The 26931-nt window shown below is 47.6% G+C and overlaps 1 protein-coding gene across 1 annotated transcript in view; it reads right to left on the reverse strand.

The window, feature by feature from the left end:
• The window catches only part of PSIP1 (PC4 and SRSF1 interacting protein 1), a 346309-nt gene that overhangs the window by 104972 nt on the left and 214406 nt on the right, over positions 1-26931 (reverse strand). Inside the window, exon 11 of the mRNA XM_082273564.1 lies at positions 22791-22906. Within this exon, the coding sequence (XP_082129690.1) occupies positions 22791-22906 (116 nt within the window). The remainder of the gene's footprint in view (positions 1-22790; positions 22907-26931) is intronic.

Below are 26931 nucleotides of genomic sequence, written 5' to 3' on the forward strand. Positions count from 1 at the left end.
GGTCAGAGCAGTAAGGATGTGGAATTCTCTTCCACAAGCAGTGGTATCATCGATAGTTTCAAAAAACTATTAGATGGGCACCTAAAAGACCACAACATACAGGGGTATTCAATGTACGGTTAACAGCAAACACACACACACCATAGGTTGAACTGGATGTACTGATGTCTTTTTTCAACCTCACAAACTATGTAACTATGACCAAAGGGTAACGCTACAAACTGATAGTGTTCCTCTCCCACCGCAAAACGGAGAAACCGTTGGTGAGCGGCACAGATTGGTATGTGAAGGTAGGCATCCTTGATGTCTATTGAAGCCAGAAAATCCCCCTGATGTAGGGAGGCCACCACCGTGCAAATAGTTTCCATCTTGAACTTTTGAGCGCGCACGAACACATTCAGTGCCTTTAGGTCCATGATCGGACGCACCTTGGCCTCTTCTTCGGAACAGTGAACAGGTTGGAATAAAACCCGTGAAAGTGTTCTGCGAGCGGAACCGACCCCATCACTCCTTGCTTTAACAGGTTCTGCACTGCCCCATAGAGCGCTCGCAAGCGATCCAGGGATAGGTGGACATTGGAAGGGAAAAAACCTGACCGGAGGAATGGATCGAAACTCGATCTTGTATCCGGACTGCACAACCTCCTGGACCCATTTGTCTGGGATCCGGGCCAGCCACAAGTCCGAGAACCGGCAAAGGCGTCCCCCAACCCCAGTCACGGGGTGAGGATGCACCTTCAGGCCCAGGGGGCCTCATCCACAGGCCTGACGGAATCGGACTTCTGTCTCCCAAGCGAGGGGCGCTTGGGTACCGCCGGAGGGAGCCTTGAAGGCTTTGCCTTATCGGCTGCCCCTGAAAATACTTATGGTGACCCGAAAAGGATGGACCCCGCCTACACCGAGGGTCCCTACCCTTGGAAGCCTGTGGAAGAAAAGTACTCTTTACCCACCGTAAGACCTTTAATAATGTCGTCTAGGGTAGCCCCAAACAGACGGTCCCCCTTAAAGGCCGAGTCAGACTCAGAATCCGAGACATAAGAGGCGGCAGGGGTCGTTTCTTCACACTCCGCCCTCTAAAGGCCACCTCCACCCGGGACACAAATCATTCCAGGACCGCTGAAATCGCATCGGTATACAGTTGAGATCCGGAGGGCCTTGCGGCCTGCGTGAGGGGGTCAGTGGGGACACATGGTCTGAGGGGTCCATGTTGCACTAATAGAACCTGCCAGCAAACTGAGAAATTACAGAATTTTTTTTTAATGTGAAAAGAACGACCCCATAGCGCTACAGCGCCCCCCCCCCAGAGGTCAGACACATGCTAAGGACCCCCACAGAGAGAGAGACTATGTCCCCAGCAACTCACTGTCCCTAGAATGCAGCAATTTGATCAAGAAGGTCTGCACGTGTCAGCGGCGGCTCAGGAAAAGAAAGGTAGCCAGGAAGCTGCCCTGGGTGAAGAGAGGGGCTCCTCCCACCAAAAAACGCCTCTAGGCACACCCACATGCCATCACACCAAAGAAATCCACCTCAAAATGTCCGAGGACGGGTGTACCAAGATGGCCGCCGCCATAGAAATAGACAAGGCTACAGGGAAATGGCGCCGCCATGCGGGAACGCGGCAAACAGGACCCAGAGGGGAACCCCTCGCCAGAACATCTAACACCATCCAGCTGGCGCCCCCCCTGGGAACCCACTGAAGCCCCCTCCCCCCAACCGGTCGAGCGACGCGGACAGCGCACTCTCGGGCCCCCATGTGGCCTGCAAAAGTAGGCCCAACAGTCCCACACGTGGGGGGGAGGGGGGTCACCACAGGACAGAGAGAACCCAGGAGTATGAGGGGCCGACCATCCCAGGGAGGTGGCCCGCGCCCACCCCAAAATCCACCAGGGAAGGGGGAACATTTACTCACCATACCAGGAACACAGGCGGGCTCCATCTCCTGACCAGACCACACGCCACAGAAGTGTGGGGGCTGTCGGCCAAATCGGAACATTGCAACATAGGCCTAGACCCTGTCGTGTGCGACCTAGCGAGACGTTTAAATCGCAGGGCCAGTCCCCGTCCAGTGGGACTATGTCGCGGCCAACCCAGCGAGGAGTTAAGGCCTGAACGCGCTGGTTGGCCAGACTGGGGTGACCACTGGATCTAGATATTAAGCCCCTTGCCCAGTCCGGCATAGTTGCTTGAAGATCTCACAGGAAAAAAATTCCGGACAAAAAGCTAGCTAAAAAAAAAACTAAATAAAAAATTACTTTAATGCCAGGACCAAAGATCCCAGCAAGGAACTAGGTCTTCAATCCTGACTAGGCAGATTAAAACGGACATCCTATGCAGGAAGAGAGAGGGTATACCACCAGGGACTTCCCATAGACGTAGCCAGAAATTCTTTCTGCCTAGTGTCCTACTCCTGTAGGGGGCGATATAACCCTACTGATATGCATCAGAGGACTGCGTCCATCAATGAACGATAGAGAAATACAGCTTTCGAAGCAATCGTACGATAATCTTTTTGTTAGTACAGAGCTTTTGAGAGACAATCGTGACAGTTCATCCGATACTATCCAATCAGACAAAAAGTACAAAATTGTAAGATTTTCGTTTAATCAGTACAGATGTTTTCCGAAAATTTTTTGTAAGAACTTACCGTAAAATTATTTTCTCTGAGTCCTCTGACAGACGCAGCCTCTTCCAAGTCTCATCACTATTGGGTAATGGCGCCATCTGCAGGAGCAGGCTAGGTAGTGAAACTTCAATAAAAAGCTTTAACTAGACACACCTTTAGGGGCTGTCCCTCTAGACATTACTCTCAGACACTTAGAGCTTACTAATCAGTTTCGCAGCAAGCAGTACAGTAAGACAACCTCAAAATAGAGGGGCAGGGGCTGCGTCTGTCAGAGGACTCAGAAAATAATTTTACCGTAAGTTCTCACAAAAATTATATTTTCTCTTACGTCCTCTGACAGACGCAGCCTCTTCCAAGTTTCATCACTATTGGGATGTCCCAAAGCAGTGCAGGTGTAAGGGGTGGGAAAAGACGCAACCAACAGAACGGTAACGTGCCAACAAGGTCAGAACAAAACGTTCAAAAGGAGCTAACCCCAGAACAACAAATTCACCCCAAGTAGAGAAAACATGTCTTCAACAAACCGCAGCGCTCAAAACTTTGTGGCCAAAGGAAGCATCCGAGGATGCCATCACGTCAATCTTGTAGAATTTGGTAAAAGTGTGCACAGAAGACCAGGTCGCTGCTTTACACACCTGAGCCACAGAAGCCTGATGGCGAAAAGCCCAAGAGGCACTCACGGCTCTAGTAGAATGTGCCCTCACAGAGAAAAGAGGCACCTGACCCTTGAGTGAATAGGCCTGAACAATAGTCGGTCTGATCCATTTTTTAAATAGTTGCAGCGGACGCAGCTGAACCCTTCCAAGGTCCCTTAGGATGGACAAACAGGGAATCAGACTTTCGAAAGGACTCTGTGGTTGACAGGTAAACCCTGATCTCCCGAATCACATCCAATGAATGCAAGGCAAATTCCTTGGGATGCTTAGGCTTCGCACAAAGCGAAGGCAAAACAATATCTTCATTGAGGTGGAAGGCAGACACCACCTTGAGGAGAAAGGATTGGTTGGGTCGCAGAACGACCAGGTAAGGCGAACGGCAGGACAGAGCCACCAATTCAGACACACTGCGAGCAGAAATGATAGCCACCAGGAAAGCAACTTTCTGGAACACAGGCCGAGGTACAAAACCATATTCAAATCCCACGGAGGCAAAGGAGCCCTCCGTGGAGGAGCCGGATGACGCACCCCTTGAATAATGGTGCAAATCACGGAATTATTCGCCAAGGGACGCTGGAAGAAAATGGGCAAGGCCGACACCTGACCTTTAATCGTGCCCAACGCCAAGCGCAGTTCCACACCTTTCTGCAAGGCTAGGACCCTCACCACCGAGAAGGAGCGAGGATGCAACCCTTGCGACTCACACCAGGCAATGTACGCCTTCCAGGTACGATGATAAAACTTCCTGGAGGTAGCCTTCTGAGCTCTCAGCAAGGTAGGAATGACAGCATCAGAGAGACTCCTGTCTCTCAACACCTGGCCTTCAACCGCCAAGCCGTCAAAGCCAGAGACCGTAAAGCAGGGTGGAAGATCGGCCCTTGAGACAGCAGATCTCTCAGAATTAGCAGCTAGGGAGGCCATACGACCAGCTCGACGAGGTATGCGTACCAAGACCGACGAGGCCAGTCTGGGGCCACCAGAATCACTAGCACCTGTTCCAACGCCAACCAGCGGAGGAACCTGGACAACAGTTGAATCAGGGAAAGGCATAAATCAGCTGATACTGGTGCCAAGACACCACCAATGCGTCCGTGGCGTCTGTCAGAGGATCTCAAGCTCTGGCCACGAACCTTTACACCTTTTTGAGATGAGACACAAACAGATCCACTCCCGAGTCCCTCACCAGGCGCACAGGAGACGAAATGCCTCCGGATGCAGGGACCATTACCCCTGATCCAAGGACTGACGACTCAAGATAGTCCGCCTGCCAGTTCTCCACTCCAGGAATGTGAACAGCAGAGATAGCTGGAACTTGCGCCTTGGCCCAAGACAGAATCTCTGCCACTCTCCACAAATTGAAAGTGCTCCTCTGCCACTGCGAAGCGGAGCTACTGCTGATGACCTTCGTAAATAGGGATGTGCAGATACGCATCCTATTCGATGGAGGCCAGAAAATCTCCTTGACTTAAAGACGCCACCACCGACCAGATGGATTCCATCCGGAACTTCTGCACCCGCACAAAACTGTTCAGGGACTTAAGGTCCAGAATCAGAAGAACCTTGCCCTCCTTTCCTGGGCACTGTGAACAGGTTTGAATAAAACCCATGAAATCTCTCCTGCTGTGGAACCAGGACAATAACGCCATGAGCAAGATGATCTTGCCCCTTTGAGAGCCGACAGGCGATCGGGAGACAAATGGAGATTTGATGGAAATAACCTGTCTGCGGGGCAAGATCAAAATTCGATCTTGTACCCTGAACGAATCAGTTTGTGAACCCATTTGTCCTGAATTAGGGACAACCAGGGCCCCTGAAAGTTACGCAGACGTCCCCCCCACCCCTGATCCGGGTGAGGGCATCCCTTCATGCAGAAGAGGACTGGGCCGCAGCACCGGACTGACCGGCCTTGGGCTTCCCAGACCAGGGCTTCTTGTTACCGCTAGGCCTTGAAGGATTTTCCCCTTTCCTGCGCCTCTGAGGCACGAAAAGGAGCCCCCCGATGAGCCTTGAAGGACCCCGCTGTGTGCGAGATGACTTACCCTTAGGGTATTAGAGTACTCTTACCCCCTGTGAGACCCTTGACAATCTCATCAAGGAGTCCCCAAAAAGGCGTTCCCCCAAATAAGGGATATCAGACACTGTCTTTTTTGAGGCATGGTCTGCCGACCAGCTCTTCAGCAACACCATGCGGCGGAGTGCAATCCCCACCGCAAACAGTCTTGCGACCAGAGGAGATACACCATGGCCTGGGCCATTTGGTCCGTAAGTTGAATGAGATTCGGAGGAACCGACTCAGCCACCAGGTTGCGAATAAGCACCTTAATCAATTCCGTAACCAGCACGGAAGCGAACACCAGCTTGAGGAGTGAGCCCGCCACCAAGTACATGTGGCGGGAAGTGACTCCATGCGTCTATCCATCTCCGACTCCTATCCATCGGGTCTTTAGACACCGGGGAATCCTTCACAGGAGCCACCATGGATTTATTCAACCTGGAAACAGCGTGGTCCACTTTTGGTGACACCGTCCAACAATAGAAAACAAGGTCCGCAAAGGGATAACGGTCTTGGAAACGATTAGGCACCGCCAGCACGTGCTTAATGTGACGCCACTGTTCATTCACGATATCGTGAAACTCCTCGGGACAGGGGAAAACCTGACCCAACTTCTGGGCTTTGCGGGACCTGAAGGAAACCCGCTTACCTGACAGGGTGGGCTCATCATTAATGTTCAAAGTCTCCCTAACGGAGCGAACAAGTGCTTCAACCAAAGTATGTTCCCGCGCTGCAGCGGAGGACTCCTCCCCGTCTGAGTGTCAGGGACCCCTCAGGGGGCAATTTTCGTGGAAACCCTGTCAGGCTCTGAATCAGAAGACAGAGGGCATCAGCCGTTTTTGAACATTGCCATGTGACATCATGAGATCAACTTTGGATGTCAAAGTTTCAATGGCTGCAGATAAAGAAGCTAGGGAAGGTGATCTGGATGTCCCAGATGCACAAACAAGATCTAGGGTGAAATTGTCACCCTGGGACTCCATTTGGCAGAATTACAAAAAAAGGAACACTGGCCCTTTAAAATCGGTGATCTCGGTCCGCGCCGCAATCCCGCACTGCCGCCGGAGACCCCCTGTATATTGTCAGAACAACTGAGCAAGCAAAGTGTCTTGAGGAACAATGCCCAAGGCAGTAAAAACCCATTATAGTGTTAGAGAGATAAAAACAGACCGCTCTCCTCGCTTCTCCTGCAGCAACTGAAAATATGGATGGAGGAAATGACCTAAGCCACTACAGGCCGAACCGCACCCTGAGCCACACAAAACATGGATGCCAATAGAAGTCTATAGGGAAAATCACAGGGAAAATGGCTGCTGCCCTCACAATGCGGCTGCCCACATCCAAGATGGCGCCGAAAACGGTGCCAAAGCCACATGTATGCAAGAAAATGGCTGCTGCCCTAACTCTGATGCAGCCAGGCATGCCCTCACCCAAAATGGCAGCCGAAAAACGGCGCCTAAGTCAGGAGCCCAGGGGCCCTGGCCACCATGGGAATCCACAATAGGAAGCCCCCATGACAAGGTAATAACCCTACACCCCCCCCGTCTCACGCAGCGGGCGCCGTTAGAGCGTCCCCAGAAGGAGCAGGGAGGCAGGATCCGTCCAGACCGGCCAGGGGGGACACCACAGAGATCGCAGCCCTGACATCCCCAGGAGTAGGCCCACATCGCGCCCCCCCCCCCCCCCCCAGAGAACTGTCCCAGGGACACGGGGGGTAGCATCACTCACCATACCATGGACACCGCTCCGATACGTCTCACCTATCACCCTGAAAGGGGGTGCCGTCAGCCAAGAGGGGACGCTGCAACCCAGGGCGTTCCAGGGAGTCCCGACGGCGAAAAAAATTCCTTGTCCCCATCCGTCGGGGCACCATCATGGCAGGGCCTGGGCAGACCACAACCTGCGCACGCTCGTAGGCCAGGCTGCGGTACCATAAGGATCTATAATATCCAGTGCGAAGCCCAGCCCGACTGTCGCCTGTAGTTCTCCAGGAGGTTCCCCCTGACTAGCTAGCGATAGTGAGTGAGGAAAATAAAAAACATTTTTCAAAGAAAATGTAAAAGACTGAGACAGGATACCCTGCTGGGACTCAGAGGTCCTACTCCTGAGCTAGGCAGCAAGAAACTGATTAGTAAGCTCTAAGTGTCTGAGGGTAATGTAGAGGGACAGCCCCTAAAGGTGTGTCTAGTTAAAGCTTTTTATTGTTTCACTACGTAGCCTGCTCCTGCAGATGGTGCCATTACGTAAGAGAAATACAACACAAATTGACTACAACATATAACATCACTTTTCATTTTTTTACTCTTTCGTACGAGGATTTTCATAACTTTAGTAACCTCTCCATTTATCAATATGCCGCTAGAATGCAAAAAAAAAAAAAAAAAAAAACTTGACATGACGTCCGATTTTCAGGTCACATGTACGGGTCATAAATGAGTACCTCCACTTTCGTGGAGAAACTTTGTAACATTGTAATTGAATATTAAACATCTTTCCTTTTAAATCTGCAGCGCTGTAATTTTCTGTAAAATACAATGCAAAATAGTAACAAGGAGGCAGTCTACACAGAACACCCTTGTAATTTCCTGCTAATGTGTTTGGCTTACCTATTTTCCCAAAAGTCTGCACTAAGATACAAGTCAGATTCTGGCCATCCCAGCAACAAAAATGTCATTTTTTTGTGATATGCTCCCAAAGAGAAATCACGTCTAAAAAGGGATGCCAGAAAAATCCCAGGAAAAAGGCTATGGAACTCCATGTCCCAGCAGGGAACCAGGTTCTTACTCCAAAACACTAGGCAAAACAATTGGTTGTCAATATAAGAGAGGATTTAAAGTGGTTCTAAAGCCTAAAAATGTCCTACCTTAATGCATTCATCGCATTAAGATAAAAACTGGATTTTTGACTTACTGTAAAATCCTTTTCTCTTAAGTTCATTGACGGACGCAGTTCTCTGATCTATATCAGATCAGAGAACTGACCCCTGTCCTTCAGGATCTGGCTTTCAACAGCCATGCCGTTAAAGCCAGCGACTGTAAAGCAGGATGGAAGATCGGTCCCCGAGACAGTAGATCTTCTCGCATTGGCAGCCGCCAAGGAGGTTCGACTGCTAGGTGAACGATAACCGCGTACCAGGACCGGCGTGGCCAGTCCAGTGCCACCAGAATCACCAAGTTCGGTTCCGAGGCCAACCTGCGAAGGAACCTGGACAACAGCTGAATCGGAGGAAAGGCATATATCAGATGATACTGATGCCAAGGCACCACTAGCACATCCGAGGCTTCTGCCCGAGGATTGCGCGTTCTTGCCACGAACCTTTCCACCTTGTTGTTTAGTCGTGACGCGAACAGATCCACATCTGGGGATCCCCATTTCGCACACAGCAATCGAAAAAACACCTCTGGGTGAAGGGACCATTCCCCCTGGTCCAGGGTCTGGCTGCTCAGATAATCGGCCTGCCAATTCTCCACACCCGGAATGTGAACTGCCGAAATCGCTGGGACGCGAGTCTCGGCCCACGTCAGAATTTTGGTCACTTCCTGGGCCGCCCGGGCACTCCTGGTGCCCCCTTGGTGATTGATGTAAGCCACCGCAGTGGCATTGTCCGTCTGCACCCGCACAGGACGACCCTGAAGACGATCCGACCATTGGAGCAGGCACAGCCTGATCGCTCTCAATTCCAGTATGTTTATGGGGAGGGAAGATTCCTCCACCGACCAAGTGCCCTGGGCAGACAGGTTGCCCAGGACACCACCCCAGCCTGAAAGGCTGGCGTCAGTGGTAATGACTGTACACAGCAACGGCCGGAAGGATTTCCCCTCCGCCACCGCCGGGGACTGGAGCCACCACAACAGATCCAATCTTGTTTGGCGACTCAGAGACACTCTCTGTTCCAAGGACTGAGGCAGCCTGTCCCATCTGGCCAGGATCTCCGCCTAGAGAGACCGTGTGTGAAACTGTGCAAATGGTATCGCCTCGAAGGCCGACACCATCAATCCCAGGGACCGCATACAGGTCCTGAGTGACGAGGATTCATTGTCCCTGACCTCGTCCTGCAGGGTCCGGAGCTTGTCCTCTGGCAGACACACCTTTGCCTGAGCAGAGTCCAGAACCATTCCCAAATATGGGAGGCGAACCGAAGGAGACAAGGTCGACTTCTGAAAGTTGATGGTCCATCCAAACTCCTGGAGCGTCTGAACTGTAGTGGACAGATCGCGCAGCAGGCTCTGACTGGCACTCGATCTCAACAGGAGATCGTCCAGATATCCCAAGACCGCAATGCCCTGTGCCCTCAACAGGCCCAGAACAGGAGCCAGCACTTTGGTAAAACACCCTTGGAGCCGAAGCAAGACCGAAAGGTAACGCCACAAACTGATAATGGTCCTCCGATGACCCTCGAAAATGGGGATGTGTAAATACGCATCCTTCAGATCGATAGAGGCCAGGAATTCTCCTGGACTCAGGGAGGCCACCACCGAGCGAAGCGATTCCATGCGGAACTTTCGCAACACGCACAAAGCGGTTCAGAGCTTTTAAGTCCAGAATCGGACGCGCCTTGCCCTCATTTCTGGGCACAGTGAACAGATTCGAGTAAAACCCCCGAAACCTGTCCCGATGAGGCACCGGGACGATTACCCCCTGGGCGAGAAGATCCTGTACCGCTCGATGCAGGTCTTGTAACCGCCCTGGGGTCAAATGAAGATGTGAGGGAAAGAATCTGTCCGCCGGCCGTGAAAGGAATTCAATCTTGTACCCCGATCGAATGATTTCCTGAACCCACCTGTCCGAAATTCGGAGCAGCCAAGGTTGGAGGACACCGCGCAAACGTCCCCCCACCCCTGAAATGGGTGAGGGCGCCCCTTCAGGCAGAGGCGGACTGAGCTGCTGCACCGGCGTGGCCAGATTTTGTTTTGCCCGCCCAGGGCTTTCTCTGGCCATTAAAAGGTTTCCCCTTGTTCTGTGTCTTGAAGGCACGAAAGGACCCCTGATTTGGTTTAAAGGAAGGGCCCCGCTTACCGCAGAAAAACTTACCCTTAGGGTTCTGGGGCAACAGAGTGCTCTTGCCCCCAGTGACCCCTTTCACCAATTCATCCAGGGATTCACCAAAAAGACGAGACCCCGCATAGGGGATGTCAGCTACCGTTTTCCTTGAAGTCTGGTCAGCCGACCAGCTTTTCAACCATATCAGGCGACGGTTAAGCACCGCAATACTAGACAGGCGCGCAGCTAATGGGGCCTCATTCAAGGCCGCATCGCACAAATACATGACCCCCTGATAAATCTGGTCCACCATCTCCACGGTAGCAGGGGGGGGGGGGGGGCAGAATCAGCCATGAGTGTGCATCTAAGCATCTTCGTCCAATCTGCCACGGCCTGAGCTGCCATGACAGAGGCAAAAATAGGTTTCAGCATGGAACCGGCCACCATGTAAGCATGGCGGGCAAGTGATTCCATCCTCCTATCCGTAGGATCCCTAGATACCGGGTGATCTTCGGTGGGAACCAGAGTAGCCTTGTTCAATCTGGGCACAGTGTGATCCACTTGAGGAGCCACACACCAGCGCGAATCTGTAGGAGACGCGAAAGGGTAAAGTAGTTGAAACCTCTTTGGCACCACAAAAGTGCGTTTTAAACTGCGCCATTGCTCATTCACTGTAGCATGGAACTCAGCGGGGCAAGGGAAGACCTGCGCCGCCTTGCGGGTCCTGTGCGTACCAGAAGAGGACACAATGCCCGGAGGATTGGGCTCATTCTCTAAATGGAGTGTTTCTTTAATGGCAGAAATCAGCGCATCCATAGCTGCGCGTTCCTCGGGCGTCCCAGGGGGGGAATCATCAACCCCTGCAACCTCTGCCTCCCCCTCAGACAGAGAAGAGCGAGACCCTGAAAGGGGCACGCCACCCACGGCAACCAAGTCAGATTCAGAATCAGAAGAAAAGGAAATTCTAGGCCTTTTTCTATCCGCTCGTTCAGTCATCAGAATATCCACCTTTTACACCAAAGACGCCACTGCAGCAGACAAAGTAGTCAGGGTAGAAGATTCAGAGGAACCTGAATCACCCACCAAAGCTGGAGAGAATTTGCTGTCCTGAGATTCCATGTCAAAAGAAAGTTTTTTTTTTTTTTTTTTGAAAAGTACTGGCCCCTTAAGCGCACCGCGGACCCCCACAGCGCACCGCTACACTAACTGTGAACACAGACCCCTAAGCAGGATAAACTGATAGCCAGAAGGATTGCACAAGGAAAAAATGACAGACAGACCCCACAGGAGTGTTACCACCACAGCCGAGTTCTTCTGAGAGAAAGGAGGAAGTGATGTCACCGCAATAGACTGAACTGAGACTTTAGGCTAAGGAAAAATGGTTGCCAATAGAAAGTAATGGGAGGCTTCGGTAAAATGGCCGCCGACATGTGCTCGGAACGAATGTTTGGCCACACACACGATGGCGCCGCAAGGCGCCAAAAACACCATATACATGCTGTATAAGCGCCCATAGTGAAGCCAGACATGCTGCCCACACCTAAAATGGCGGACCAGCGGTGTTTAACCCCGCAGCGGTCGCCACACGTGTCTGTACCTCCAAAGCACACTAAAGTGACACAGGAGAGGGACCCCAGAAAACCACACAGCGCACCGACTGACAGAAAACCCCCGCAGGGATCGGGATCAGGGAGCCCCAAAAACGCACAGACATGAGGGGATAACACAGACACACTGGACTGCCAGCCCCAGACAGAGGCCCCACACAGAATGAAATTACCTGTACCCGATGTAGTAGGGTGCCTCTCATCGACGGGAAACCGCCTACCCTCAGATGGCAGGGGTGCCGTCAGACAAAAACGCAGGACGCCAAATAGTGCACGGATAACCGTGGAAGAGGCGTCCGGGTGAGGTAGCCACCTCACAGGCTGCATCCCTGAGGACAGGGATGGGTCGTTTGCGAGGCAAGGGCGAACACATAGCCTTCTAAACACTCGATGGCAGGCTGGGATTCCATCTGACCCTCTGTCCTAGAGAACCAGGACGACCAGTCCGACTCCCATCTCCGCAAACGCCGTCTTCATCCGAAGATCCGACTAACGCTGACAAAATAAACAGCTAGTAATGCAAAGAAAAATGACATTTGCAGAAAATAAAAATCATAAAATAGAAGATGGCTGAGACTGTAGCCCCAGCACAGGGAAGCCTATCTACTCCTTAACTAGGCAGAAGACAAACTGAGTTGGGATGGCTGATTGCAGGGGGGTAGTGGATCAGTGGGACAGCCCCCATGGGTGTGTATGTATATGCTTTGTTTTTAACAAGTCTTCTGCCTAGTTACTCCTGTGGAGATGAAGTCAATACCCCATTGGTGATGACTGTATAAGTGGGCGGCGACCGTCGGAGGACGTAAGAGAAATCCAGTTTTCTCTATCGTTCATTGACGGACGCAGTTCTCTGATCCATATCAGTAGGGACATCCCAAAGCAGTGACATAAAATGAGGGGTGGAAATAGCAGAAAAGAACCACAAGGCTAATCAACATAACTGACCAAGCAACATAGGACTCATCAGAACAAAAGATGAGGCCCACCTGAAACAAACAGTAAACACCCTCAAGGCAGGCCAAAAGCCCTCCAGACAGCAGCCAGCATAAACTTTGCTGGCTGTCAAAAAGAGGCATCTGCAGATGCCAGCACATCCACCTCATAAAATTTGGTAAAGGTGTGAACAGATGGACCAGGTAGCCCTCTTGCAACCTGAAGCACAAATGCCTGTATGTCGAAGCGCCCAGGAAGCACCAGGCGCCCGAGTAGAATGTGCCAAAACAGGGAAAGGTAGGACCTGACCCTTAATTAAATAAACCTGCACCACCGACTGTCCGATCCATCTGGAAATAGTCGCAGCAGACGCAGGCAGCCCTGTTCTTGGGCCATCTGTGAGTACAGAGAGTGAACCTGAGTTACGAAAAGACTCAGAAGTCGCCAAGTACACATTGAGTGCCCAAACTCTATCCAGAGTATGCAAAGCACATTCCTTAGGATGTGGGGGCTTAGGACACAAGATGGTAATACAATGTCCTCATGCAGGTGAACACTAGAAACCACCTTCGGAGGGAAGGGCGGATCCGAACAAAGTACCACATGGCCCCATGAACCAACATATAAGGAGAACGACAAGACAATGTCGCCAGTGCAGACACCCTGCGCGCAGAGTGACAGCAACCAAGAAGGCCACCTTCTGTAATAAGGTTGGCTGGGGAAACCCTCAATACTCGCAAACAGAGGGTCTTGAAGAACAGACTGCACCAAATCAAGGTCACCATTAGGTGACGAAGGTCGCAGCGGAAGAACCAAGTGTCACACCCCCTGGAAGAAGGTATGCACCAGGGAACGAGTGGCCAACAGCATTTGGAAGAAAATTGCCAAAGCTGAAACCTGACCCTTGACAGTACTCAAAGCCAACTTTTGATCAACTCCCCGTTGAAGGAAGCCAAGATCCGGGCCACAAAGGAGGGAGACTCACATCACGCAATATACAACTTTTTCGTATGATGAAAAAAATCATCCTAGAAGACGCTGCCCACACTATAAGCAGGGTGGGAATCACTGAAGCAGATAATCCTCTGTCCTTCAACACCTGGCTTTCAACAGCCAAGCCACCGACCATAAAGCCGGATGGGAGACTGGCCCTTGAGACAATAAATACTCCCTGAGGGGAATTCTCCAAGGAGCGTCAGCGGCTAGCTTGACCAGGTTAGCATACCAAGCTCGGCGAGGCCAGTCCGGAGCCACGAGAATGACCGAAATCCCCTCCGCCACGATCCTGCGAAGGATTCTTGGCAGCGACTTGAGGGGAGGAAAGGAAGGCAGCAGCGGATACTGACTGTTATATTCTCCATGTTGTGAGAGACACAGGACGCTGATCTGGAACAACGGTTGTTTATTCAGTACTCTCTGTACACTCCAACATGCATTACAGGACAGCTCGGTATATCAATGCATCTCTTACATGTGTCTAAGATGGCCACTCTGCCCCTTGTCATCACTCCTGGGTGGAGCCAGCCTTAAAGTTGTACATGTGAAACCCTTCAGGTATAAAACCTTCCATCCATCCCTAAAAAAAAACAACAAAAAAAAAAAAAACAACAAAACGAGAACAGGCATAAAACAGAAACTAATAATTGTCCCATACAGTCCTCCAACACAGTCATGCTTTATTTTTCCCAAATGGTTATCAAAGACTTGTGGGAATCGCTGTTTCAGGGATTCCACCCATCCCTCTATCTCCTGATGGGATGGTCACGGTGTTGCAGGGGTTTATGGCGATGTCTGGCATGCCAAAGTGAGCAATCCAGTCTCTCCCAAAGAGAGGGGGTCCCCCATGTTCTAGGATATATAATGGCATTCTCTTCATCTGACCCTTGTAGGATACCTGTACTTTCACGTACCCCAGTGGGTGTAGTATCTGCTTTGAGTATGTCTGCAGTTTGATTGGTGTTGGACGGACAGTTGTTCGGATCAGAAGTTTTCTCCATTGTTTTTGGGTGATAACTGAAACTGCCGCTCCTGTGTCTACATCCATCTTGAGTTTCTTTCCTTCCACGGTTACCTCTACAGTCATTGCTGAGGGTGCTGAATGCATACGATGTATGTCCAATCTGTGGAGCACTTCCTCATTCTCGGATTCCGATGACTATTTACATCTTCCCACCATATATGCCTTTGTCCTGGTGTTCAGAGGTTGTTTATTTCGCACCTTCTTGCTACGGCAGACTCGTTTCAGATGGCCTGCCTTTCCACAATTATGACAGAACTGATCCTTAAACCGGCAGATTTTGTGATCCTGGTCTGTATTCCCACAACGGTAGCAAGCTGACTCCCGGCTTGGTGAGGGTCTATATTTCCAGTTTGCTGCTGTTGGCTTGACAGCTGTTCTGAAAACTTCCTCTTTAACCTCTTCCCTTCTGCTCTGGGGGTTCATTTGCACCAAAATACTGTTCCAGTCTCTCAACCCAGGAACTCCAGGATGTCGGTTCTCCATCAAATTCACTTAATGTCCCGATCAATGACATTTTCCTGCTGGGCTCTGTGGGTGTTTGTATCCAGGTGACAATCCAGAGTTTTTTTTCTTCTCTTTTCTAACACGGATAGTAACCTTGTAAATCCCATCCTCGTCACCACTGTTATATTCTCCGTGTTGTGAGAGACACAGGACTGATCTGGAACAACAGTTGTTTATTCAGTACTTTCTGTACACTCCAACATGCATTACAGGACAGCTCGGTATAACAATGCATCTCTTACATGTGTCTAAGATGGCCACTCTGCCCCTTGACCCTTGTCCTCACTCCTGGGTGGAGCCAGCCTTAAAGTAACAGTACATGTGAAACCCTTTAGGTATAACACTGACCTTGACCCATCCATGAGCACTCTCACATGACCATGCTGGCGTCAGCCTTGCGCAGGTGACCATGCCAAACTTCTCAGCATCTGTCTTGTTGAACCTAGCGAATGTTCTTGCCTATGACAGAACCCATGGTGATACCATTGCACCCGCCAGAGGGTTCCTGGAGCGGGCCACAACCCTGCACTATCCTGTAGATGCGACATCAACAGGTCCACGTCCAGAGTGCCTCCAACGAAGACAAAACTGCTGGAACACCTCCGGATGAATGGACCATTCCCCTGCATCCAAGGCCTGTTGACTGAGGCAATACGCCTGCCAATTTTTCCACACCTGGAAAGGGAACAGCAGAGAGCAGGAACAAGGCACTCTTGCCCAAGGAAGAATGGTCACTTCCAAGTCCGCAAGGACACCCTTGGTGCCCCCTTGGTGAATGACATAAGGCACGGTCGAGGCGTAGGCGACTGAACGTGCATCGGATAGCTGCAGGTGCCCGATCCAGTGAACTAGGCAAAGCCAGATCACTCTCAGCTCCAGGACAGTAATCAGTAACCTGATTAAAAAAATCGGACAAATTTCCTGCCCTAAATAGTAATACCAATCTGGCAGCTTTTGTCATGTTGGTATCCCAAGACATTGAGAAAATCAAACTTTCTCCTCAGACTCAAGCTTCTAATCTCAGTCTAGAAGAAAACCAGGCACTTACTGCCCTCACCAAACAATTACAATTGACTATTAAGCCCTCCGACAAGGGGGGCAATATAGTCGTTATGCATAACCAACAATACGCCAATATGTGCTGGAAAATTCTCAATAACTCAACCTGGTATCACAAAATATCCAGAACAACCATTGATAAGTATTTTGCAGAATTCTATGCCTTGGTGGACAATGGTTACCTAACGGGTTGCATAGATAAAACCACTTGGGATTATTTGAGAATCAAATTCCCTACTATTCCTACCTTTTATAGTCTGCCTAAAGTCCACAAAAATAAAAACGACCCGCCTGGACGACCTATCGTCTCGGGTAGGGGCAGTATATCAGAAAACTTAAGCAGGTATGTGGACAGCAAACTGTATCCATTCGTGCAAACTCTTCCTTCCTTTGTAAAGGATACCATACACCTCCTTCAATTGTTGGAGGGCATGTCGATCCCTGCGGATGCCCTGCTGGTGGCCATAGATGTTGAAGCACTTTACAGCTCCATCCCCCACCAGCAGGGTATCCGCACGGTCGCACATGCCCTCACACAATCCAACTCAGATTCCCCAGCTACACAAAAATTTATTCTACAATCACTTGAATACATTCTTACTCGTAATGTATTCTCTTTTGATGGTTCCCATTTCCTCCAGGTACAGGGCGTTGCGATGGGGACATGTTGTGCCCCATCGTACGCCAACCTGTACCTGGGGGAATGGGAACGCTCTTTCCTCTCTGAGGAACAACATTTGAAATACACTCAGCACATATTGGCTTGGCATAGGTACATTGACGATGTACTCATTGTCTGGACAGGCAATGAGGAATTACTTCTAGACTGTGTTCATTCCATGAACAGAAACAATTTTAACCTCTCATTCACCCTTAGTTACAATAGCAATTCCATTGACTTCCTGGACATCACAATCAATAAAAATCAATTAGGAAACATTACTACCACACTATTTAGAAAACCCACTGCCGCCAATACAGTACTTTACGCAACTAGTGCTCATCCAGCTCCTTTAATAAAGTCTATCCCCTACGGGCAATATTTGCGACTTAGACGCAATTGCTCTGAAGACCACATTTTCAAGTTGGAAGCAGATAAACTTAGAACAAGATTGACCTCTAGAGGCTACACACAAACTTGCCTCAAAAAGGCCTATCGTAGGGCCAAATCGCAACAACGACAAGACCTCATATTCAAAAAATCGATCAAAACTTCACGTGACAACAATCAGATCCAACATCAGGCACGTATTATAACCTCGTACACGAAACAACATGACAGAGTTTATAATGTCCTTAACAAATACTGGCACTTACTCACATGTGATCCACACCTTAATCCCTTTGTTACTGACCAACCGGCGATAACTTATCGCAAGACCCGTTCACTCAAGGACAAGTTAGTTAAAAGTGAATACACAGGTGAATTTCGCCAAGATCCATGTAAACGCCTAGGAACTTTTAAGTGTGGAGGGTGCAATATATGCCAATACATCTGTACAGACCCCAATATAATTTTGCCTAATGGTTCCCCATATAGACCTCTACATTTTTCCAATTGTCAAACGATAGGAGTAGTCTATCTCCTCCTCTGCTGCTGTGGGTGCTTTTATGTCGGGAAGACAAAAAATGAATTCCATAAACGAGCTCAACGACATATTACATGTATGCGCCAACGCAATCCTGATCTCCCTCTTGGGAGACATGTCCTGACCACACACAGCGGTATTTTCCCACGCTGTTTTTTTGTCATCCTTGACCGTGTGCACCCCAGCAGCAGAGGAGGAGATTGGGACAAAACTCTTTTACAGAGGGAATCCAGATGGATCCACAACCTTAGAGCTACCATCCCCCCAGGACTTAACGAAAACATCAGTTTCAAGCCCTTCCTTGAAGGGTTCTCATCAGGGGGATGGGATCCATAATCTATCTGTGGTTAAACGATAACACTACGCGGTAATGCTCTTCTGTGCAATATCTGCTTCATTTTAAAATTACCAAAAGTACATATATGCCCATTACATTTTGGACACTATTTCCCCCTTTTTCCTCCCCCTTGAGGACATCATCCTATGACAATATCCTGGGGTAATGTCTTTAAATATAATTCATGCCTCATTTGAAAATCACCTCAACACATCCAATACCCATAATATATGGGATAGGTTTTCTTTTTTCCTTCCCATTTATATATATAGAACAAATTAATTTTTCCACATCACACAATATACAAGCACCACTTTGTGGTCACTCAATATACCCTCCTTGCAGTAGCTTTTTTGCTCCGATTTTTTGAGTGCTATTTCAAAGTATTCAATATTAATCCACATTTTTCTTTTATATTTGCCTTTTCTTCATGTAAATATGTGGCCATTCAATACACCTTTCCTGCAGTGGTTTCTTGCTCCTGTCCCTATTAAATGCTATTGCAAAATATCCATTATTAATCGATATCCGTCTTTTCATTTTTGTATCTTTATGTAAACATAGAGTTTGCCTTGTTTATATGTCTATAGTCTTGGTTTTGTCCCCTCAGCTGCAGCTTAGTGTCAGTGACACTGTATGCTCCCCGTACAGATTCTCCCCCCGGCGCACATGGGGGCGTTCCCCCGCCCCGTCACCGGTCACCTGATCCCGCCTTTGGCGGAGATTCAGACCCGGACATTGTGCGTCGGCGTGCCCGGAACACACGCCGCGGCCAACCCTGTGTGGGCGGCGTCTGTGCGCTCCAGACACGGGGGACCTCTATTGGTCCGCACTCGCCTTGGGAGGAGACTGGACGCAGGCTCCGGCGCATGCGCCGGCGTACTTAATGGCGGACCGCGCTCTATTCAGAGCGCGCCGCCATTACTCTTATGCACAGACCTATACAGGTAAGTTACTTTCTCCCTGGATTTTCTAAAACTGCTCATAGGACCCGCTTTTGTCACAATACTTTGGCTAATATTTATTCCTGGTATTTGGGCACCCTTTGAGACCTTTACTGGGACTATTTTCCCTTTACTTAGCTATTTCTATCTCTGATTCCTAGGATATCTGTTCTCCGCCATTGAACTCTGGCTAATATTCATTCCGATACCTGGGCACCCTTTGATACTCCTACTAGTACCACTTTCTCTCTTATTCAGTAACTTCTATTCCAGACTACATACTGCTTCCATATTCCTCCTCACTACTCAGTTTTTTCCCTACTTAGTCTTTTCCTTTTCTCCTACCAACTGCAGTACTCACGTTGAGAAACGAGACCTTTTTCTATTTTTGTATTTACTCCCTATCTATTTACCCTTTGATATCCCTCATGATTTCAGGCTTGACATATTCCATGTCAACAGGGATGCATGGCTGGACACGTCCCAGCATCATAAATCCATCGGGGGACATATCTATTCTACTACTATTTTACAGGTATCCTGTACCCATAATATCCTGTCCTACTTTCCCTTTTATTTTCCATGATAGACAGACTTCATTGAATTTTTCTTCTATATCTTTTCATAACTTTCTAGATGACCTGTGCGTTTCTGACCTCACTCTGGAGATCCTCGTGGGATTTTCTGTCCGTGGAGCTCCTTTCTCACCGTCATTTGCCATACCACTGTGTATTTGGCTTACAAATATTGAAATCTCCCCTGGAAACCCATACAAATATTAACATATTGCTTTAGTCTATCCTGTATAGACCTAATTTGATTAGCATATACTCTTTGCGGCCATAGTCAATTGAAGGCCTTTTTCTCATCCACCAAGGCCCATCCTTTTGGTCTCACGTCCTGGATTTCACAGAGGTCTTACATATCTGGTACGTAATTATAGAGGCATTTTTTGCCCCCCCTCTTTGTTACATCTAAATACGACAAACACTATGTATAATGAATTTTGTGTTACATCGCTCTTAACATTGTTTAATACATGTTAAATTTAACCTTATACTCATTTTTTTGTATTATACTCATTGTTACCTTTTATGCTCCTAGTCTGAGCTCTGGTGTTTTGTGGACCATTGAGAAAGGCATTTGGACCGAAACGCGTCTAGTCCGATCCAGACACCTCAGACCCTTCTGGTTCCAAGACGTATCTATGACCTTGTTTTTATTATATACTTGATATGTGATTATGTATAATTTATCTTTATTATATGTGGAATAAAATTTATATATTTTCATACTCAAGTCCTGATTCTTGCCGTTGAAAGTCCCAATCCTCAGGGGTTATTGTTGTTCCATATTCATCAGGGATGTTGGCAAGATCCCAGGTTTAAAACACAGAATTCGAATTTATCTTTTCTAATCAGTAACCTGGATCCTCTAGGGACCATACTCCCGAACCAGAGAACCTGCCGAGGACTCCACCCCACCCGGACAGGCTTGCATCCGCGGTGACAATTGTCCAGTAAAAAGGGGAGGAAGGAGTCCAGATCAAGACTCCCTGGTCACCCTGCTCAGCCGAATCCGCAAGTCCAGAGAGTTTGGATTCTAGTCCCATTCAAGAAGGATTGCCTTCTGGGGGATCCCGAGAGGGAGTGAGTGAAAGGGACCGTCTGAAAGACAACACCACCAGCCCCAGAACTAGCATGCAGGTCCGAAGGAACGACCATGTGCGGGACAGTAACAGTCGAAAGGCAGTCTGAAGTTCCAAGAGATTTATTCCACAGAGAAAGAAGCACCCTGACTGAGGACGAGTCCAAAGTCAGGCCCAGATAGTCCAGTGTCATGGAAGGGACCAGGGATGGTTTCTGTAGTTTCAGAACCCACCTGACTCCTCCAGAGTTCTCATGGTGACTTCCAACTTAGTTGACAGCACCATAGGGGACTCCACAGGGAGAAGCAGATCGGTCAGGAGACCAGGACCGATACGCCCTGCTACCGCAACAGCACCAGGACCAGAGGCAACACCTGTGCGAAGACCTGAGTAGTAGAAGTGAGACCAAGGGATAACGGCACAACCCGATAGAGATTCTTCCCCACGGCAAAAAAACAGAGAACCCGTACGTGTCCCGAACATAACGGGATGTGAAGGTAGGCAGCTTGATGTCTATGGAGACCAGGCATCCCTCTGATGTAGGAAAGCCACCATCGTGGGAACCGATACCATCTTGAATTATTGAACCGCACGAAACCATCAAAAAGGTCCAGTAGGTCCAACTTGTTGAAACCAGAACTTCCCCACAGAGCGCCTGCAAGCGATCCGAGGACAGCCGTACATTGGAAGGGAAAACCTCACCTGAAAAAAAACGGATCGAAACTCGACCTTGCAACTTGATTGCATGATGTCCTGAACCAAACTGGCTGGGATCTGGGCCAGCCGCAGGTCCGAGAACCAGCAAGGACGCACCCCCACCCCCTAGATGGGTAAGGATACACCTTCAGGCTGAGTAGGCCTATTCCACAGGTCTGGAAAAAAAAACAATCTCTTGTTCGCCAGACCAGGGTCGTTTGGAACCAGCCGAGGAAGACTTCGCCACATCGACTGTCCCCGAGGGAAGAAAAAACAGTTTGTGAGCCGAAAGGGAGGAACCCTGTCTGCGACAGAAGCCCGTACCCTTGTTAGCCTGTGGAAGAAAAGCACTCTGCTCCCCGTGAGACCCGGGGCGAGCGGCCGCTAATAGATATAACTATGTGATCCTTCCTGTCAGCTCAGCGGGACTGTGTGTGAATGAGATCTGATCTGACACCGGGCGGGGGGAGCGGCCGCTAATAACTATGTGAGAGCTTCACTTCCTTGTCAGGCATGTATCTCCGCTGACAAGGAAGTGAAGCTCTCACATAGTTATATCTATTAACGGCCGCTCGCCCCGCCCTCCCGCCTGGTATGTCCCTTCATTAATATGCAGAGATCATAGTAGATCATAGTAGTAGGGACATCATTGAGAGGCGGGCGGCTGGCCAGAGGCGGGACTTTTAAAACCTGCCCTGCGCCCTCCTCCTTCCTCACGGCGGCCATATTAATTTCCGCACTGTTAACCCATTATCGGCCGAAATGAGAAGGAAAAGGCTAATTTTCGGCCGATAATTTCGGTGGCCGAAATTTCAGTGCATCCCTACTTCCAGTGCTGTCAATCAAAGCCAGTGATGAGGGCGCGGGGCCGAGTCCTGCTGTCTGTCAATGGAAGCAACAGCGAGCTCCGGAACGAGCACACACAAGTGCCCCCATAGGAAGAGGCCTACTTGCATGTTTGTGTAGATAAGCCAATTCTCTGCCTGTCAATGTAAAAAAAAGTTAAGGAGTGAGGCCTCCAGCTAAATGACCTTAGGTAAGGAGGTAGAACCCAAAACCTTGTATAAATAACAGTAACACGCAAAACAAAAAAAAAAAAAAAACAAACAAACACCAAAAACAAAAAGTCATCAGCAAGTCACCTTTCTGCCTCAGCAGTGTCTTCTAGTTTCCTTTTCTTATCAGCAACTTCTTTTTCTTGCACAGGTTTTGCAGGACGCTTTAGAGCTGCCTGGGGAGGTCTGCCAACCTTGCCTTTCTGCTTAAGTATAATTCAAAATAAAATAGGAGGAAGCAAAAAAAAAAAAAAGAAAAGATTTAATTAATTGTTTAGTAGACCCAAGCATTGCACAGTAACTGGCAAACTTACAGACCCATTTACAACAGGGCAGTTTGTTGTGATGCATTTAATGCTGAGGTAAACCAACCACTCATTTGATGGTAGTACTGCATTACTGTGCGTCTTGCGGTGACCTGCAATACCGGTGCGTTGTTCAGAAATTCACAATAAATGCCACTTCGCTGCGCCAACATACGTTACTGCAATGCAGTGGTGTAAATGGGCCCTAAACGAGATTGTACTTTGAGAATGTAGGTTGTGTGGCAAGCTTAAAAACCGGCAAAAGCAATGCCAAACCTACCCTTAAGGCCACATTGCACACTGCCCAGCTCCTCTGAACGTCTTTTTTCCTGACAAGAGAAAAGCGGCCTGAGAAACATTCCTTAAAGCTGCATTTTGCAAATGTGTTTAGGCACGTCCTGTGTGCATGAGGCCTAAAAATGACAGCCTAAATATCTAGCTGTAGGCACAGGTTTCCAAAACGAATACTTACTGGCTTATGGCTTACGACGTACAATATGCTTTGTCGATAGCAATAAAAAAATGCTATACAAAGTGGGTCATAAAAGGTTTTACACCCCTGTAAAAATCGCGTTTTAGAAATGTAAAAAAAAAAAAAAATCAAACCAAGATTTAAATTACTTTTAAAATGTTTCCACCTTTAATGTGGCCTATAATCTCAAAACACTAAAATTGTTTAGAAGCAAAAAAAAAAAAAAAAAGTTACACCCAAGCATTTAAAATGCCCCCCCCCCCCCCAAACAAACGTAAATGCATGCACCGGGGCACCTACGCCTGAAAACGTTGACTGCAATACACGTTAAATATAGCCGCCCAGGCTGGAATGAGGGAAATATTTCTAGCCACCAGACCCTACTTTGTAAAGCTAAACTGATGACCTTTAGAGGGCTTTTAAAGCATTGCCTATGGAAAATTCAAAGTACTGAAGTTTGCCGCCATTTCATGGGCGCACGCAAATTTAAGGCTCGACAGTTTGGGTATCTATTTCTCTGTGCAACCTCAGCTTTTATATTTTACCAAAAAATTGCGTTTATTGCATTTTTATGCCCTCTTAATATAAATTTATTTTTTTTTACTAAAATGTTGTTTTAGACCTTTGCAGTAATATCATGTGACAAAAAATTGGAACCATCGCCATTTTATGCTCTAGGCAGTGATGGCGAACCTTGGCACCCCAGATGTTTTGGAACTACATTCCCCATTATGCTCAATTTGCTCATGAACTCTGCAGTGTAGTTGAGCATCATGGGAAATTTAGTTCCAACACATCTGGGGTGCCAAGGTTCCCCATCACTGCTAGGTGTCTCCTATATGTGTTTTGGGGGTTTTATATAATCTTCAGGCTTAAAATGATTTTTTTAAACGAGTGCAACAAATGCAAAACTGCTCTGGTAGCGAAAGGATTCAGGGATAAGTTCACCTTCGGGAACGTGTTACATGTTCTACCCGTAAGCTTTGTTCGTTAAAATAAATAAATAACTAAAACTAGTTCCTAGATTTAAAGCACATTTGTCAAGCCCTGTGTTAAATCCCAGTCAATACACACCTGCAATCAACAAAAGGGACTCAGATAAGCCCATACAAAGTTTGGCTGTTCTGGTAGGATTTTTCTGAAATTCACTTCGTTGTATCTTACAGCAAAACCCATGGTTTGCAAAGAGCCTACAAAGCATCAAAGGGTTCTCATTGTTGGAAAGAATCAGTCAGGAGAAGGTTCAAAAACATTTCCAAGTAATTAGATATACTGCAGGAGTGGTGACATAGGGAAGGAAGAAGGATGCCTTTCCTTACTAAGAAAAACATCCAAGCCTGGTATATTTTGAGAAAAACCTACATCAAGTCTGCCAAAAGATTTAACTTTTTGGCCATAAATTACAAAATGTACGTTTGGCGCAAAACCAACATAGCACATCATGAAACAAAAAACGATATCTAGGGATGGCAGCATTATGCTTTGGGGCTTTGTACTTCAGCTGGATCTGGGTTTTGGTCAAGGTGGAGACAGTTCCAAAAATCTATTTTGGCACAAAACCTTCAGGCTTCTGCTAAAAAGATGCCTAAAATGAAGAGGAATTTCACCTTTCACCCTTCCTTGAAAATCTGTGGGGTGACCTGAAGAGCACTGCGCACAGGCGATGTCCTCATAGATTTGGAACACTTTTAATTTCAATATCTCTTTATTTTAATTTTTCACATAGCAAAATAATATACAAACCACAAAGGAATAGTACAAAATCCAGTAGCAAAAACAAGAACAACATTGTTGCAGTAAATTTGTCAGTTATAACATTATACTACCAGAGGAAAAGGAAGAGAAAAAAAAAAAAAACAAACAACCACTCCTCCCCTTCCTTCCAGTATAGTTTTGACCCCCACTAAGGGGGTTACCATATTTAGAATACCGTTATTTCAAATCTCTCTCATTTAACATTAATTTTTATGGAGGGAGGTAAAGAAAGTCTAAAACTGCCTAACGATATTTATATTATCCCGGCTGCTTTAATCCTATTCCAATGTTACTATGCATCTTCTATTATTTAACCATGATTTCCAACTAACTTCAAACATTTTCTTTGTTGCACTTAAGGTAGCCACAATTTTTTCCATCTGACATTGTTGATTTAATAATTCAACCGCGTCGGATGGAGTTGGTACCTCCTGAGAGTTCCATCTTCTAGTGATTAAAAGCTTTGCCGCTAATAAGAGATGCATAACTACTACTCGGAACTCCAGGGGAATCTCGTATATATTTAAGTGAAGGATCGCCATTTCAGAGTTTGGGACTATATTTTTCCCACCAGTTCTGATACCAGGGAGAATATTCTGTACCAAAATGCTCTAAACGATCTGCAGTCCCAAATTATATGAAATAACGATCCTTGCTCACCGCATTCTCTCCAACATAATGCTGATGTTGAGGAATAGAATCTCGACAATTTCATAGGGGTTAAATACCAAAAATGCAAGATTTTTTGGTATAACTCCCAATGGTTGATACATTTGGATGAGATGTATGTAATATCAAAGGCTTTCAACCAGCTTATTTCGGGAAAAACTTTCCCCAATATTCTCTCCCATTTCAAAACAGTAGTGGATTTAGAGTAAATATTATGTTTATTCAATATATCGTAGATAATTGAAATACCATTAGAGGTAGTCATTGGTTCTTGATACAATTTATACATAGTTGGTAATTTAAGATATAAAGTGAGATTGTTCTTCTGTAAAAACGAACGTATTTGATAATAGCTCATTAATGCTGATGGTGGTATTTTGTACCGATTTGGAACACTTTTGCATGAACGAGTAGACAAAAGTTCCCAAGGCAAGATGTGCCATGTTGACTCCTACCCCCAAAAAGAAAATGTCGTAATAAAATCAAAAAGGTGCTTCAACAAAGTTAAATGGTGTGCATCAACATTGTAAGTCATTTTATATTTCTCCTTTAAAGATTTCAGTCTATTTCTAATTGAATTGCACATATTATAGGTCACACACACACACTATATATATATATATATATATATATATATATATATATATATATTATATAAAAATATAAACTTACCGTAAATGCCTTTTCTCTGAAGTTTGACAGACGCAGCACTGCTTAGTCATAGACTATAGGGTTATGCTCCTTCCACTAGGGATAGGCACTGGTGGAAAAAACTTGTCCTATAGAGGCCGTCCCAGCAGGCATAACCCCTCAGGCTCTGTTATACTCAAACAGTTGTGTTGCAAGCAGTGACAGAAAAACACCTCATAACTCAAAAAAATGGATTTTTGTAAGATCTTACCGTAAAATCCTTTTCTCTTAAGCTCATTGACAGACGTAGTCTTCTTGATTCTCAAGAGCTGGGTTATGTTGTCTCCGCAGGAGTAGGACTAGGCAGAAAGACAAAACGTTCTGGCTCCACCTTAGG

The sequence above is a fragment of the Pelophylax lessonae genome (genome assembly GCF_965119305.1).
Source record: "Pelophylax lessonae genome assembly, chromosome: 1".
In the NCBI taxonomy this organism is placed as follows: domain Eukaryota; kingdom Metazoa; phylum Chordata; class Amphibia; order Anura; family Ranidae; genus Pelophylax; species Pelophylax lessonae.